The 18,021-nt window shown below is 38.1% G+C and overlaps 1 protein-coding gene across 5 annotated transcripts in view; it reads right to left on the minus strand.

The window, feature by feature from the left end:
• Positions 1-18,021, minus strand: part of TENM1 (teneurin transmembrane protein 1) — a 316,457-nt gene that overhangs the window by 107,276 nt on the left and 191,160 nt on the right. For all 5 annotated transcript variants that reach the window (XM_069986814.1, XM_069986815.1, XM_069986817.1 and 2 more), the window contains one exon: positions 16,239-16,506. In XM_069986814.1, coding sequence (XP_069842915.1) covers positions 16,239-16,506 — 268 coding nt within the window. The remainder of the gene's footprint in view (positions 1-16,238; positions 16,507-18,021) is intronic.

Below are 18,021 nucleotides of genomic sequence, written 5' to 3' on the forward strand. Positions count from 1 at the left end.
ATTTGACAATTGTGTAAGAAGACTATATTTTAATAATAATTAAACAGATGGGCATATGTTTGCAAGTTGTAAACTTGTACCGTTCCTGCACATGGGCTACTGTCATATGCCAGGGCCTTGTCCAAACTGCCTTCATTATATGAATGCACAAACGTGAGATGAATTGTCCAGTTGAGTTCATTTTTCCGCATAAAGAGCAAAGTGGCAGTGCCAAAACTGTAAGCACTTAGCTAGTGATGCCATTAAGCTTTATGTTATGACCATTTCAATGTTCTTTACAAGTTCATTTTTGTCCCGGTGGTCTAAACTTCATGGGGTTCGATGAAGCCAAAGTAAATTTCAATGTACATTAGGGTACACTTATTTCTGTGCAAACTATGAGGATCTTCTGGTGTACATTGAAACAATGACATCATATCTCCTCAATTATAGGCTTTAATAGGACAATAAACCATTTATTCATGTAGAATTTAAGATTGTTTCTAAACACATTGGCATCATATGTGCTTTACTATAGCTAGAAATCCATGTAAATGTGCTGGGGGTGAGCTACTAAGAGGGAAGAGGTTAACTACAATCATCTAAAATGCATCCTTTTTCCTTTTCCTATAAAAAAAATAGTTCTGAACTTTAAATGTAGTTAGGCCTAGAAAAGCTATTTAAGCTTCTAACATTGAAATGAGCCATAAACATATTGTAAGAATGCTCAGGAGGTGGCAGAAAACAAAGTCTCAAAAAGAAATCAGACTGTTCTCCAGCAGGGAAGGCAGCCAGATTAAATTAACTTGGAAAAAAAGCATTGATTCTTTTCATGGCTTATTTCCAAATCCTCTATTAATAACCCGACTACCGTTCATTTTCTGATTTCATAACCCACCAATTCATTTTGTGGTGTATAAGAATAACGATTAAGCATTCATCTGAAGGGGACAGGCGCCTATTGTGCTTTCCTAACCGTACACGGTGTCCAGGATCTTGATGATCAAACATTTGGTTGTGAGTCTCGCTTATGCCAGGGAAATGATTTTTATTTCGTTGTCATTGAACATGCTTTCCCGGTGGTTTATTGTGATAGGAAGAGTGCTCCCAATTCTATAAACAGATAATTATTGACAAAACTACAAATAATGTTCTGCATTGCCAGCCTATAGCAAATTTATGTGTCTAAAGTACCTGTGCTAATGGCAAGAAAGGGCCAAGTGGAAAGTCACCTAGACAACTCAAGACTTACAGCAGGGGTACAGACACAATTGGTGGGAAGTGGAAAGTAAGGTGCACTTTAAAAATACAAAAAATGTGAACTCTAATAGTCAATAGTCCAATAGTTAAAATCAGTGGCTTTAAGAATATAGAAAACCAGTCATGTAAGAATTCACGTATAAGGATGAAATCAACTTATCATCATGTCTTGTTGTAAATGTAACAGCTTGTGTCTTATGATAGATCTCTAAAGAAATAACCACATCAACAGTCTGCAAATAAAGTGTAAACATAGCCTATAAGTCTGTGTAAACATAGCCTATAAGTTTCCCTAGATGTGTGTGGGGTTGCTCACATTAAAGCAGCCCTGCACCCATTAAAACCTCATTCACCTCATTTTATACACGTTCTTACTGTACAGGGCATCCGCAGTAGAAATGTATATAGCTGTATGGTTGACGTGAAAGGGTTAAAGATGCTGAGAAATTGCGGATTTCCCTTTATGTTAGATCTTTGCATCTTAATCAAATGATGGGCCATGACCAAGGCTATAAAGTATAGAAATGAAAGAGAAGAAACATCTACAGTATGTGACAGAAAGAGAGCAGAATGTGGCCTTCATTCCCTCTGTGATTTAAGGGAGTTATCTCTTTTAGAAATGAGATTTTCAGACAGTTTTAGTCTATATTAGTAGTTGGGAATTCTGCATTCAGGGCATCCATCAAATTAGCCAAATGGGGAATTATTACAAGGACCATCTCTCCCTTTGGAGGACCAGGTAGTTCTGTTTCATACACTGTCCACTGATTTTGAAGACAACTGTGTAATGCTCCATTGCCTGCATGGCTCTGCAGGGGAATGAAACAAGTATAGCCCAGTTTCCCTTTATAGTATGTTTGATCACTGGAGGTCCCCACAGTAGGGCATTACATCGTGTTTAACTTATTTTTACGGATCAGTTAAAAAAAGGAATGTAACTGTTGCAAACAGTTGTATCAATCTAATAGGAGTGAATAATGGCAAAATAAAAAATATTTGAAGAATCTACCTACTATATATATATATATATATATATATATATATATATATATATATATGTATGAAGTTAATGTATATGCCCCTATATGCCTGTACAACCTCCTACATGGTTGTAGACATGGTGATAGTAATTTTGAAATTCCTTTGTGCAGGAACATTGAATTGGTGTTTAAATTGACTACATAAGGTTTAATAATATATGTATTGTAATATACATAATACCAAGGGTGCCCTTAAAGGCAGTAATACAAAAGAACCATGTCTTCTGGGTAGCACTACATAATAGGAAGATGATAATAGAGTAGGAAGCCAATACTCCAAAGACTAATGCTTTCAATAAGTAGCATTTGGTCAGCCTCTTGAAGTATAGGATGATGTATGGAATATATGATTGCCCCATTATAAATGATTCTTACACAGTGGTGTCTACCAGGAAGGAAAAGAGATTACTACCCCCCCCCCCCCCAAAAAAAAACCCTGTATTAATGTGATTTTCACAGTTCTTTTCAATAATTAACACATAGAATCTAATGTTAATAACAATAATTAATTATAGCGGTATATAACAATAATATAAATGACGATATGAAGATGAATGAAGAAACGAAGATGAAAATATAAAATACATTTATAAAATATACATATATATTCTGTGCTCAGAACTCCTTACAACTACATAAAAAATGTACATCACTAGAGATGAGCGAACCTGGAGCATGCTCTAGTCGATCCGAACCCGAACTTTCAGCATTTGATTAGCGGTGGCTGCTGAAGTTGGATAAAGCCCTAAGGCTATGTGGGAAATCATGGATATAGTCATTGGCTGTATCCATGTTTTCCAGACATCCTTAGAGCTTTATCCAAGTTCAGCAGCCCCAGCTAATCAAATATCAAAAGTTCGGGTTTGGATGGACTCGAACCCGACCCCGGTTCGCTCATCTCTATACATCACTGAAGATTACATTTAGGGGACCACACTAACATGAATGTTTTTTTTTTTATGTATACTGTATGCTAAAGAGGACCTTTCATAATTAAAATAAAACCTTAAAACATACAATATTATCCCAAATTATATGAACTAAAATAAGGGGTAGGCTAGGTAACACAACGTCCATTGAACGGCCAAAGAAAGACGTACGTGCATATAAGGGTAAATGCATATTTTTATTTTTTTAAAATATTCTGTCGGTTGTAGGATTAATGGCAACACCTTAAGCAGTGGCATTACCTGCATTAGGAATAAGTAGCAGCATTCAGAAGCTGTGGTCGCAGAAGCTTGAAGAGCAAGAAGCCTTCACAGTTTGTAAGCAAGAGGAGGCAGCAGCGGATTTTACAAGCAAAGCAGGAAATGTTTATTCAGAGCAGTCAGCTGAAACTCAATGGTCAGCTCCTAATGGACTGAGCAGCATTTACTCTTTAGCTTAGTGAACGGCATCACAGTACTTTCTTGTGTAGCTGCTCCATATAACAGAATACATATAAGAGAATTATACAAATACATTAAAAACTATGGTGCCTTAACTAACATAAAGAATAAATATTAATGCACCAATTTTCTATCTGTCCAGCAATTTTTTTTTAAAATTGCAGTATTAATTTACATCCAATTCTATAAAGGGTTACTTTGCCAAATATATATATATATATATATATATATATATATATATATATATATATATATATATATTTTTTTTTTTCCTCTCTCTCTCAAATTACTCCGGTGAAAATTCTTTTCTTCCAGATCAACTGGTTTCAGAAAGTTATATAGATTTGTATTTTCTATTTAAAAATCTTGTCTTCAAGTACTTATCAGCTGCTGTATGTCCTGCAGGAAATGTTTTTCTTTTTCAGTCTGACACAGTGCTCTCTGCTGACATCTTTGGCTGAGACAGGAACTGTTCAGGGCAGAAGAGGTTTTCTATGGAGATTTGCTGCTGCTCTGGAAAGGTACTGTCACAGAGAGAGGTGGCAGCAGAGAGCACTGTGTCAGACCAAAAAGAAAACACCACTTCTGCAGGACATTCAGCAGCTAATAACTATGGGAAGTATATCACAAATCTATGTCACTTTTTTTTTTAACCAATTGAATTGAAAGAAAAAGATTTTTAATGGAGTACCCCTTTAACTGGTTTCAGGAAGTTACTGTATATAGATTAGTAATTTAGTAAAAAAAACACAAGTCTTCTAGTATTTATTAGCTGCTGTATGCCCTGCAGGAAGTTGTGCTTTCTTTCCAGTCCTACACAGTGCTCTCTGCTGATACCTCTGTCCAGAGCAGAAAAGGTTTTCTATGGGGATTTGCTACTGCTTTGGACAGTTGCTGTCATGTACAGTCTTGGCAACAGAGAACACTGTATTAGGGCGGGTTCACACTATGGAATTCTCGCGGACAATGTCCGCGGAATTCCGTCAGCTGTCCGCCCGCACGGGCACGCGCTTTTCCGCCGGCTCCATAGACACCATTCTATTGGCAGGCGTATTCCGCGATCCGCTAAAAGAAGTGACATGACACTTCTTTCAGCGTATAGCGGAATACGCCGGCCCATAGAATGGTGTCTATGGGGCCGGCGGAAAGGCGCCCAGATGTGCGGGCGCACAGCTGACGGAATTCCGTGGACATTGTCCGCGAGAATTCTGTAGTGTAAACCCGCCCTTAGACTGGAAAGAAACCACCACTTTCTGTAAAAAATTTTCAAGGTACTGTTCACACACAACGGATCTGCAGCAGATTTTGCAGCAAAATCCGCTGGGGATCCTTAACTGTCATTTTCAATGAGATTCCATTTGTCATCCTGCAGCGAGTATGTTAAAGTCAGCCCCCTTAAGCCCTTGCGGAATACATTACCGGGTCCATGCTCTGGCTTGCTTCAGGGGAGCCCCAGAAGCAAACGGGAGCACATACCCAGTAATGTATGCAGCAGGCCACAGGGAGTAAGGGGCTAAAGTGTACATGCTCGCAGAGGGATGACAATACCAATGAAAGTATGGAACCTCATTGAAAATGACAATTAAGGATCCACAGTGGATTTTGCTGCACATTCGCAGCGTGAAAACCGATGCGGATCTGTTGTTTGTGAACCCACCCTAAAAGATAAAAAAAATAAATAAAAAGACCAAAAGACCAAACAATGACTATATATAAATGTTGAATAAAAAAATATTTAAAAACACCCCAAAATGTTAGGCCCACATTATTGTCATACATAGCATTTCGTGATAGGACTTCTTTAAATGTGACAAAAAAAAGTATTAGGCCAAGAGTTGCCTGGTTAATTCCAGCTACAAATGTGTGAGGCCCAGTAAAAAACATTTGCAAATTGCTGATAGCAAGCAAAGCAAATATATGCTTAGAGAAAGTTAAAAAGAAAATGGAAAGCGCAATGACACCTCAAGATAAGAGTATGAATGATATGTGGAATATGAAAGGTAGAAGGCACTGGGTGAGTGGTCTGGAAAGATTAAATGCTAATGAAATACTTGATTTAAATAAACCTGAGTTAGGGGAAGGGAAGGCTGAACGAATAAATGAGGAAAGAGATAATTGAAATAATTAAAGAAGAATAATTAATTAAGAGGAATGGTATGAGGATGGCTGATCCACAGGGGGATTTCATGAGTGGGAATGCAAAATGGAAAGCAGGGCTATTGATTAGAAAGATTGAGAGAAACAGATAGCAGAAATGTGCAAAACAAATAAATCTTATTACAATAACAACAGGCCAGCAATGCAGAAGTGATACTTTTATCTAGATATTATTACATCAAACAATATATTAAAGACCTTATAAATCATCTAAATTCTAAGTGCCCAACTCTACTAGAGCAGATGCCGTATTGGTTATTAGTTGTTGGCTTCACAGATTATACATGCACAGAAATTAGAGAAGCGAATCTGGCGAATCAAGAGTCGCTGCAAATCGCTCCGTCAATTTGGTTTGTTCTGCAAATTGAATTCCTGCCAATTCATTAAGGAAATTTGTAAAAAACAAAATGGCGGCCGCACATGCTGTCTGGAGCATCACTGGGCAAGAGAAAGACATCCCTAGTGCCTGTCCAATCAGCAGCAGGTCCCTCTGTGATGTCAGCACCTCCCCCTCTATATAAGGTGTTTCGTTAACAGAGGTGGCCAGTCGGTTCGTTAACGGAGGTGGCCAGTCAGCTGTGTGTAGAGGAGAGAGAAGGATAGCAGCAGGCAGTTAGAGCAGAGCAGGGAGAGACTAAAGGCCCTATTCCTCCGGATGATTATCGTTAGCATAATCGTTAACGATTAAGGATCTCAAAAGACCGCTATTGCGAAAGCCCTGAAAATGTTCACTCATTTCCACGGAACGATAATCGTTACTTATGATCGCAATAGCGATCGTTTTTCTTTGCTATATATTCGCTATTGCGTTCGTATCTATTGCGAACGACCAAACAATTTCTTATTTAATGCGAATGATTTGCGAACGTTTTGCAAACGAGCAACGATAAAAATAGGTCCAGGTCTTATAAAGCGATCAACTATTTCTCGTTCGGTCGTTAATCGTTAACTGCATTTCAACCGAACGATTATCGTTTAGATTCGAACGATTGTGATTTTCAGATTTTTGACAACAACATGCTCTAAAAAATGTGCCTTTCTGTAATAGTCCCAGTATTGTAGCTACTATAGTTTTGGCTGTTTTAATAAAATTCGTAAAGATTCAATTCGTAAATCTTAAAGAGTTTGACCAAAAATTTGCAAAGCTTGCAAAATGGATTTCTGGTTGCTTCATTCGTCTCTAATAGAAATGATAAAATAGAAGATTTACACTCAAACTTTGCCATTCAATGTCATTCTATCCCCTGTGGTCATCATTCGATTGGTACAGATTTTATCATGCCTGTATTAAACTATTGCTTCTGTTACTATCATTGTGATGATATCTTTATAAGATGCAGAACCAGGTCAAGGAATGGGGTCCCCTCTTCAGTAACAGTGTTATATATGGTACAATGACTGTATCACTTATATCACTTATTTTTTACTGATTGGAGCCATGTATTAAAACATTTTTTTCCTTATAACTTTTTGATTGTAATGTTTTTATTTTTTTATACAATATTATGGGGGTAGCCACCTTGCCTGAGCTGTTAGCATAATTCTGGGGGGAATTTATCAAGACCATTGAAGACTGCTGAAGTGTACCTCTTCCCAGCAGGCCCCACCACCAAGAGGGAATTCATGTTAACTCTTATTTGGTTCTCACAGGTAACTGGGTTCGAGCCTACCTAATGTTATGCAGCGCCATAGGTTAGCTAAGTAAATTACCTTACCACTCGAAAATCACCACTTCAACAATTTTTTTAAAACCTTTATGTTGTACTATAGAAGCTAACTTGAAAAACACATCAAAACTTCCCTGTTTGAAGACAGCCTGATGAATGCATATATAAGTAATACATAATGATGGTATGAACATGAAGAGTTAAACAATGTAATGAAACACCTCAGCTTCTAGAAGATTCAAGTAAAACCTTGATGCTTATTTATTATGGGCGCAATCTTTCTCTATAGATACTCTCATAGATTCATTAACACTTGGCACAGGTGTAGACCAGTATTTCATTGCCTTTTAAATAAAGTTAATTGCTTTTTGTTTGGTTGCTTTGTTGCACCATCATAGAAAAATATCAATTTCAAGGCATAAACATTCCCAATTCTTGAGGAAATAGCAGCAGATTTTATTTCATTAGGCTGATGAATTGATAGCTTCGAGATGATGGTGCTTACTGGCAGGGCATGCCTAATTCCTATTAGTCTCCATTGTATCAGACATTTGTTGCATATCATTTTTATACTCCCTTGTGCCATTCGGTAGAGGTGTCTCAGAAAGTGGCGTAATGTATTCACAGATATGATGCAGCTCATAACGGCTAATTTGATACATGGGCTCCACGGCATGCATAGACAGATGCGGTAAAAGGTCAGGCAGAATAGAGAGACGTTATCTCTGTCTACTGCCTTGTAAAACAACCATAGGGAGTAGTGATATTACTGTACTTGTGCATATGATTGCAAGCAGATGGGTGGTATAGTAGTCACGGATCCCTCTCTCATTGTTTACATGCCTAGTCTGTGTTCTATTTTTCTATGCCGCTTTGTGTCTGCAGAACTCTCAGATCCATTAAAGCATTGGCTTAGATTGTATCAGCTTGGCAGGCTGCACTCTGTTCCATGCTACACTAAAAAAGGATAGGGGGATAAAGAAAGATCAGATGCAGAGTTTCCCAGTAGGCAATGGGCCCATTGCAACTGCCCTCTTTGTTCTGTCAGCCTTGACAGAAGCCACAATTTATAACAAGCTTTTTCCTTCTTATTTGTCAAAAGAAATATACAAAGAGACAAAGAAATATGAGATAAAAAGACAGATAAATAGACAAGCAATAATGATTAACACCTCCAAACAAAATGATGCACGGGTGCACCCTGCCATGGCTGCAATGCAATGCAATTCAAAATGCTGTTTATTATTGATTGCTCATATATGTTAGTGTTTGCAGTCTGCTTTGTGTCTTTGTGCTGTAGATAGATAGATGTGAGATGCCTTAACAGAAGCTATAATGTATAACAGATGTTTACTTCTTATCTGTACAGTAAAAAAAGAAAAAATTGCGATACCCCAGATAACTATGAGATGATAGTTTTAAAAAATGTAGATGCAGCACCCCTTGGCAGTTAGTGGCGCCAGCCAACTGCACCTTGATCCAATGGTGTACTAATGTTGATGGAAGAAAAAAATACCAAAGGTGAAAAATAAACTTATAAAGTTTATTCATTGTTTTGCACCGTAAGGTTATGTTCACACTATTTTTTTTTCTTTTTTAAATAGATACGTACGCTGATTGCAAAGGAATCAGTGTCCTTTCTTTACTGCAGGGGCGGCATTGCATTGAAGTCAATGCAATGTCGTCCGCTGTATGCGCACATCGTAATTTTAACGGCCGTTCTTTAGAACGGGCCTTAAAATATTGTACCTGCGAACCACGGAACAGCATCCGGAAATAATAGCCGTTCACACAATTTAAAAAAAAGAACGTTCCTGCAGCCGATACAGAGGTATCGTTTGCAGGAATGTGCTGAATGCAGCTTAGTGACCGTTGCTATGCAATGGAAGCTGTTAAACCAAATGTGGACATAGCCTTAATCAGTTAATTTATGTGTATGTTACTAAAACTAATTAATTAAAGTGTTATTGTCATTTGAAAAAACTTTTGACATGTATTAGATATGTGCCAAGTGTTGATGTTAGAATGATATGAAATCATGTGAGTTGCCTCCATCATAATTATGTCATATACCTGTTAAAGTGTTTATAATCAGTTTATTTCTATATAAAATGTCAGTTGAGATTTTGGTGTGCTAGCCAAGCAGCATGCAAAATATGCGTAGGGTGAGTTAGTAAGTGGTATGTGGAACTTGTATTACTTCCTATTGAACTTGAGTTAGGTTCAATAGGAAAGCTTCTATATTCCACTGTGGTAAAGGACAACTTTGGTGACTAAAAATTTAAAAAAAGCCCACCAAAGCAAATTTTTTAGTTACCCTCACTGTAGAGACTGTCGTTGCTTAAAATTTGTCCATCCTGGCATCCCACCACGCGCCGATTACCATCTTTTGTTCTTCACCACTTGCTGGTTCATCCACTCTAAACTCTTGCCTCTCCGTTCAGCGGCTCAGATGGATTACAGCTTGCTCAGCCAATTGGAACTGAGCCCGCTGTAAATCATCTGTTGACACTGCAGAGGGGCTGGGGTGTGTCAGATGGCAGACAGCTTGCTCAGCCAATCAGAGCTGAGCAAGCTGGCAGTCATCTGGTGACTCTATTTAGGCCAGTCTCCCTCTTCAGTTGACACAAGATGGAGGCAGACAAAGATTATGTGGTCGACAGTGGTCACATAAGTATGGTCAGAGTTGTCCTTTAATGCACTGTATATACCAGGTGTTATTTTCCCTTCCCCTCTTTGTGCCAATACATTGTTATCATTATCACTATTTTTTGTTGTTCCGCCAAGTGCCCAGTGTATATTCATGCTATAACTATTTATATTCTTGTTTATGGCTATGTTCACACAACGTTTTTTGGGCTCCGTTTAAAATTACGTCCGTCATTTTGAGTCTAAAATAACGGACGTCATTTAGCAGCCTTGCCTCCCCTTAGTACAATGATGGCTGATGGTACATTATTCTAGTTTGGGATTACTAATTGGCCTTTGGGTGTGGCTTAATTGATAAGTCTATTAAATTTAATAGTAAAAACGGAGAAAGAACGGTGGAAAAAGAAAAACTGTGTGTGGACAACTAATAAAAAACATCCGCTGTTTGCAAAAGACTTAAAAAATAATGATCATGTTTAGAGATGAGCGAACCGGGTTTGGGTTCGAGTCGATCCAAACCCGAACGTTCGGTATTTGATTAGCTGGGGCTGCAGAACTTGGATAAAGCACTAAGGTTGTCTGGAAAACATGGATACAGCCAATGACTATATCCATGATTTCCACATAGCCTTAGGGCTTTATCCAAGTTCAGCAGCCACCGCTAATCAAATGCCGAAAGTTTGGGTTCGGATCGACTCGAGCATGCTCCAGGTTCGCTCATCTCTAATTCATGTTCATTATTTTGCTGTCCGTGGTGTGTGCATTGGACGTCCATCTTCCCATTGACTTTAATGTATTGCCATAGCAGTCAGTTAAATCGCAGCAAAAACGGACGTTATTTTAAATATCAAAATTGGACGCCTTTTCTCTATTTTTGACGTTGTGTAAACATAGCCTATTTGAGTATCGCTCTCATACACTCACCTCAAGGAAGTTTACATTGCTTATCCCTCTGTTGTATGTGTTCTTTTATTAATCCTGTAATGTATTGTATGTCATGTAAACGGAATTTCTAAATAAAGTAATTTTTATGATTATTGGATTTATCATTTCTGTCCAGTAAAATATATATATATATATATATATATATATATTTATTTATTTTATGTAGGCATTGATCTATAGATATAGCTCTGAGGAGCATACGGCAGCAAAGCAAAGGAGTGAAGGGTACTGCCATGTGCTTCTCCCTGGTTTATCTAGAGATCAGGGTGTGTCCCAGCACTAAGCTTTAAAATCTGTTACTATTCTATTCGCTCTGTTTTTATACTATTTCCAGTAAACTGTTAAAAATATATTCTAAAGGTGTTTTAGACTAATGAAGTAAAGTGAAATTTGCCTTGATATGTGTCTGATAATGCTGTGGATACAACATGCCTTAAAATGCACTTATCAAGCAGTCACCGCTTTCAAAATCCTGGTGACACGTAAATTAATTAAAGTAAAATTTATTCTTAAGCACAAATCTTCAGAAATATATTATAGAGCGCTTCTGGTTTAAGAAAATAGATTCCACCTTTAGAAGCTGCTAATTAAACAAACGTATGAGAGGGAAATGATTAAAGGAATTTGCAATTAAGGAAAGCAATAAATCTGCCAGCTCCAGACTTTCCATATGACACAGTGCAGGAATAATGAAGAATGTTGCTGTTCCTAAGTGCAATCCTCAAGTAACCTGTCTTTTATAAATAGCTATATGACAGCCTTCATGTCAAGAGGAAGAGGCTAAGAGAATAGAATTGCAAATAAAGAAAAGTGATAGAGAACTGGGGGTCATTCCGAGCATAAGGGCCCTCTGAAAATAGCATCATGCCTACAAAAAAATTCTGATGTTAACACATGGCTGTTAAACGCCAGCTTTGTAGCAGTCACTGCTGAGGTGTTAAAATCTATCTCAGCAAATCTCTGTAACGTCTCATTTTCTTTCTCATTAACCCATTGGACTTTGATGACCTAGCATAGTATTATTGTTTAGACTTAATATTAATAAATTATGCTAATTATTATTAAATGTTGCTCTATTTCTAAGCATTAATAATGTATAAAGCGACGTATACAGACATAGACAGTATCGCTATTTAAAAGAACTGTGGCTATAGTTAAAGGTATTTGGTGAAATGCAAGTGACCTTGACTTGTGCATTAAATATAAATAAAATGTGGTCATATTTATAGTAAACCTTATTTTAACTAAACTATTGACTTTCACTGAGCAGACTGTGTAAACATCCACAGTGTAGGAAGAAAAAGTAAGGGCTAATTTACACACCCTGTGAAGTTGCCATGATGGACAATTTAGGGCCCATTGATTTGTATTGGCCTATTTATACAATCTGTGCCACCAAAAAACAGGACATAGCGTGAAATGTGATTGTGGCATAGATTCCCCAATAGAAGTCTATGGGATCTAAAATAATAGAAAAAGATGTCATAGAATATTTTTGTATTAATGAAACACCTTAAATTTCCATAGATACACTTTGGAACACGCATAAGGCCTATATCCGAGGTACGTCTATGGGATCTGTTTTTATTAGCGTATTCACAGACATCAAATTCGTTATGTGATGTTCTATTTTAGCTATTTCTGTTTTTTTTTTTTTTAATTGTTTAACTTTAATAAAACTAGCACTGTACAATTTTAATGGATCTGCAAAATAAATGTGATTGCAAAATGAATGCAATCATGGATGGAAGCAACCAACCAGCTTAAAGAGTTTTGGTACAAGAGGTGAGATCGGAAGTTCGGGCTTTGCGAGAACTTTGCTCATTAAAGATACACAAAGCTTGGTTAAAGAGATGCATTAGGGTATATTCACACGGGCGGGCTCGCAGCGAGATTCTCGCTGCGAGCCCGGCAGGTCCTGTCAGTTCCCATAAACTACATACTTGCTGCGGTCTAAACGACGGCAGCGAGTATGTAATTATACCGCGCTTAACCCCTTCTACTCCCGCCGGCTGTAAGCAGCATACATTACCTGTCCTCGCTGCACGGGTCCGGCGTCCTGCTCTCCCGTCCGGCCAATTAGTGTGTTGCCCAGCTGCAGCCACTGATTGGCCGGGCGGGAGAGCAGGACGCCGGACCCGTGCAGCAAGGACAGGTAATGTATGCTGCTTACAGCGGGGGAGCCGGCGGGAGTAGAAGGGGTTAAGCGTGGTATAATTACATACTCGCTGCGGTCGTTTAGACCGCAGCAAGTATGTAGTTTATGGGAACTGACAGGACCTGCCGGGCTCGCAGCGAGAATCTCGCTGCGAGCCCGCCCGTGTGAATATACCCTTAAAGGCAAACTAATAGCATGTTAGAAGAATATGACCTTCTTTTATGTTCCTATAGGGCTGGGAACACTGAAAATGCAAGTTGATTTTTACCTTCATCTGTTTTATTTATATGTAAATTAGGCAGTTGTGCCGCCCCGTCCACTTGCCCCATCTTATGAATATTCAATTGATTCCTCTAAACTGCCTTTAGTTTCTGTTTGTTTAACCCCTTGACAACCCAGAACGTACCCTATGTCCTGGGGCGGGTAGGGGGGTTTAGAGAGGGGTCAGGCCACGACTTTTAGTGGGCCAATCGCTATGCCCGGCTAATTAGCCATTTAAATGCAGCTGTCAAAACTGGATCTCAGCCCTGTCTGGGAAGGAAGAGGGCATGTCCAGGGTGACTTAAAACCCATCTTGCATCAGCCGCTTTACCATAAGAATGGCTGTACAGGCATTTCCTTCCATTATCCACATGTAAGTAACAGGTCTACAAAAGCAACCTCATGTCTTTTCGCTTCACATCAGACCACCCTGATAATATGACCTCCTTTGGATCTCAGCCCTTTTTATTGGTTGACTTTATAGGTTAACTTTATGATCCTGTTTAGCCCCTGCAGGAATAGTATAGACCATATTTTCTTTTCATACCCACAAATTAGAGATCTTTGGCACCCCGAGTTGCACAGTGTAGTGTAAGCTTCAGAGTATCACCTCTAAAGACCTTATCTCAGACATTCATTGACAATTTTTCCCTGAGAAGACCTTCTCAAAACATAGATACATGTTTAAATGGGAATGTGACCTTGGTGTAACTATCCATATCTCCATTTGGCAAGTTATCTGGCAGAAGGCAGGGAAATCGTTACTATGCACATAGTACAAGGAAACTCAGTATACCACATATGCAATTTTTCCCTAATCTGTGCTTCCCATTTTTGGATATACATGCCCCCTTGTGCTCTTCAATTCTTTTCGAAAGTCCCCATGAAGAACATTCCAAATCCTTAATGCCACCAAATGCCTTATCTTCCTTTACTGGAAATGCTCATCCTCTCCTTCCACCCCTTAACTTCTCTTTTAAATTAACGGTATGAGAAATATAAAGTATCTCATCGCCAGCCTCATCAACACATGTATTATATGCTAATTACTAACTAGTTATGGAGGAGGAGAGGCAGTTGCTTCTAGCCACACTGGCTTTGCTCTCCTCTAAATAACAACACTCCGATTAAGCCAGTCAAGCCTGTCTGGGAAGGAAGATGGCATGTCCAGGGTGACTTGAAGCAAGTGGCTCCCTTTTCTCCATGACAAGTTAGCAATAATTAATAAACATTTTTAGGGAGGTTTCAGAAAGAAGTAATCACAGACAGCATAAGGACCCAGCTTCAGAATACTATTTGATATACGTATGAGGTACTAGGGGCAGTTTGTGGAGCACTAGGGAGATTAAAGGTTTTTCTTAAAGTGAGTGTTTGGAAACCAGAATTTTCAGTGTTTTTAGATAATATAAATAATAACATTGATAATTAAAAATAATAAAATGAAAACATGGAAAATAAAAACAAAACAAAACATACTTTTAATGTTTGATGTGAAAATCTAGCTACCCTATATACAATACTTCTACTAATTATCCACAAGCAAAACAGGCATACCAAATGAAAAGAAAGCCCTATTATACTGACAGTACAGCTGTGTCATGATGCTATTCATGATGCAAAAAAAAAAGAAAAAGAAAGAAAAACCTATTTAAAAAAAAAAAATAAAATATATATATATATATATATTCATAATCTTTTTTAAAGGCATCATTATTTTTTCTTAAAAGATTCATCTTAATTCTTAGTTTAAACTCAGTCTAGACAGCATAAGAATGCATTGGATTTATAACAGTAGCTCAGGCTGTAGGAAAATCTGATGCATATTTAAACTAAGTTTGAGCCATCTATAAGGCTTCTCTCAAACAAAAAAATTAGCAAGTTGTTTTCTGGCTGAAATATGCTGTTGGCAGTTTTCCTGCTTTTTTTTTTACATTTTATTCTGTCAGTTTTTCTAGCGTTTTCTCATTTTAGTGTAAATGACTATAGGCGTTTTTATTTCTGGCATTTTATCGACACCACTATTTTTGGAGAAAACAAAAAAGAAATGCTCTGCATGCTGTGATTTGGCATAAGAGCAGAAAAACGCAAAAAAAACATCAAGAAAAAAAAATATTTTCAGATAACATTTGGCTGCAGCAGTAAAAATGTCTCAATCCAACGCTCAATGTATGTTGGCAAAAATATCTGTGGGTTTTTGCCAAGGTTTGCCCCGCTCATCTGATGGGTGAGCAGGGGGACATGGCACGGCGCAGAGGGGACATACTGTAGCCTTCTCTTGCACCTCATTTACCATGATTTATGTAATCATGGCGATACAATACAACAGCCCCAGAGCTTAGATTTGCCAGATTTGCTGGAGTATGTGTTTCTCAGTAAATCTGGTAAGGAGGAAGAGACTACAAAATGGGGGTTTAAGCTATATGACCCAGGGTTTTTTTTTTCTTGTGTAAACTAATTTTTACCTTCCCCCCTCTCCAAAACTAAGTGTTAGAATATTGGTTTCTGCTTTATCCTACTCCAATTTACTGGGCGTTCAGGGAGTGGGATCACAGAAACAGCCCTTCATAGATAAGATCCTTAACCTTAGTTATTCATAGATAAACATAGATTTCTATTTCTGTTTAGCAATTTCAAGGGCATTTCCTGAGCTGAGTATATTCAAAAAGATTACATGAAAAAGCTTTAAATATCTATTGGAATAGAAAAAAATGAAGATAAATAAGGAAAAACATACCTAGTGCTTCTGAAAGACCGGATACTTTCTGGCCATAAATATCAGTTTTATTCCAGGCAAAGGTATAAACCAAGTTAATAGCAGCAGGAAACCATTTCTGTACAAGTCGTCCTTCCACTGCTACAATTAGATGTACTTTACTTAGTCCAATAGGGATTGTTGCGTGGGTGAGAATAATATGTATGAGACTCTTATAGCCCAGTGTTCGGCTGCTCAGATAGCTGAGTTTCAGAAAACTGTAGGGGACATGGATTTCTTCTTGTACCACCTACAAGGCAAAAATAAAAAAATGTTAAAGAGACCATCGTGTGTTGTATGAAATGATGACATTAAGTCCAAACTGCAAACATCCTTTATCCACAGCATATATAGAAGTTGTCGGACTATGGGGGGGGTCTGACTGGGGCCTTTATGATCTCAAGAATGAGGCACTGAATCATTGTTTTAGATGAAGCAGTAAATCGTGCACAGATGTAGTGGCTCCATTTATTGCCTATGGAGCCGACAAAGACAACTCTTGGGTACCTTTGGCAGCTCCAATGACAGTAAATGGGCCAGTGATGTGCATGTGGGACTTGCTGCTTGAATGAAATAAAAAAATTCTTCTCCTGTTTTCAGGAAGGTTGAAGGGTCCTGGCGGACGGACCCCCATGCAATCTCCTGTAGATAGGAAATAATTATATATACTACTTTTTTTTTTTTTTTTTTAGCAAGGTTCCACCAGGTTCCTCCATGGTCTCCTACCAGGAGTGACAAAACAATTTTCTCTCTTTGGGGAACTGAACCCTAGGAGTGGTGTTGCAAATGAAAATAGAACCTACTATCCATGTCATGAAAGCTTTTTTGTCACTGTCAAAGCGACCAAAAAGCTTAATCGGTGGACTGAACAGTCTCCTGGTGGTACACTTTTGTAGCTAAATGTATAACCAGCTGGGTGAGACAATACATATGCTTTGGTAGCAACACACATGATCTCCATATAGGCTAAAGTGCCGTCAGTAATAGGTCTGGCTTATTAATCTGCCACATTAGTTAGGGAACAGTAAAGCCCCACTCTCACACAAGGCCCTGTGAACGGCCACTGTTTAGCGCTACCTTTGGCCGGAATTAATGATCATGAACATTAATTTCCTATGAAGGTAGCGCTAAACAATGGCCATTGTTTGTACAGCATGTGACCATAGCCCAATACTTCTGATAGGTGAGCTTAGTAAATTAGACTTGAATAACATGATCTAAGATAACCCTTCTTGGCAGCATTTCCATATAAATTATCAATTTACAGCAAAATACACCTCTTCATAAGACCTAATACAAGGATGATCAGGGGCAACATCATGAGTGAAAGTAAAAGAATTCAAATTACGTGTGTCTCTTTGGTGAGAATTTTGGTCAGTTTTTTTTTTTTTTTTTGCCAAAACCAGGGCTGGAAAAGACAGAGAGTAACTATAATGGAAAGATTTTCACTTTTTTTGTTTTCAACCTACTCCGGGTTTTGGTTAAAAATAATGAACAAAATGCCAGGTGTGAACATAGCCTTATGGATTTAGTGAGAGTGATAGAGCATTTTTTATTTTATGTTTTAAACCTCTGCCTGCAGCCATCACTATGGGAAACTGTGCAACCTGTATGAGGATACAACAACTTGTCTCTCTTTAAAGGAAACCTATTATGCTTCCGTGAACGATTGTATAATAGCATATAAATGTTCATGTTTTGCTATTTTAGTTCTTGGCATCTTTAAGAACCCATACAGTATTGTAGTATAACAATATATGACCCA

The sequence above is a fragment of the Dendropsophus ebraccatus genome, chromosome 10 (genome assembly GCF_027789765.1).
Source record: "Dendropsophus ebraccatus isolate aDenEbr1 chromosome 10, aDenEbr1.pat, whole genome shotgun sequence".
Lineage (NCBI taxonomy): Eukaryota > Metazoa > Chordata > Amphibia > Anura > Hylidae > Dendropsophus > Dendropsophus ebraccatus.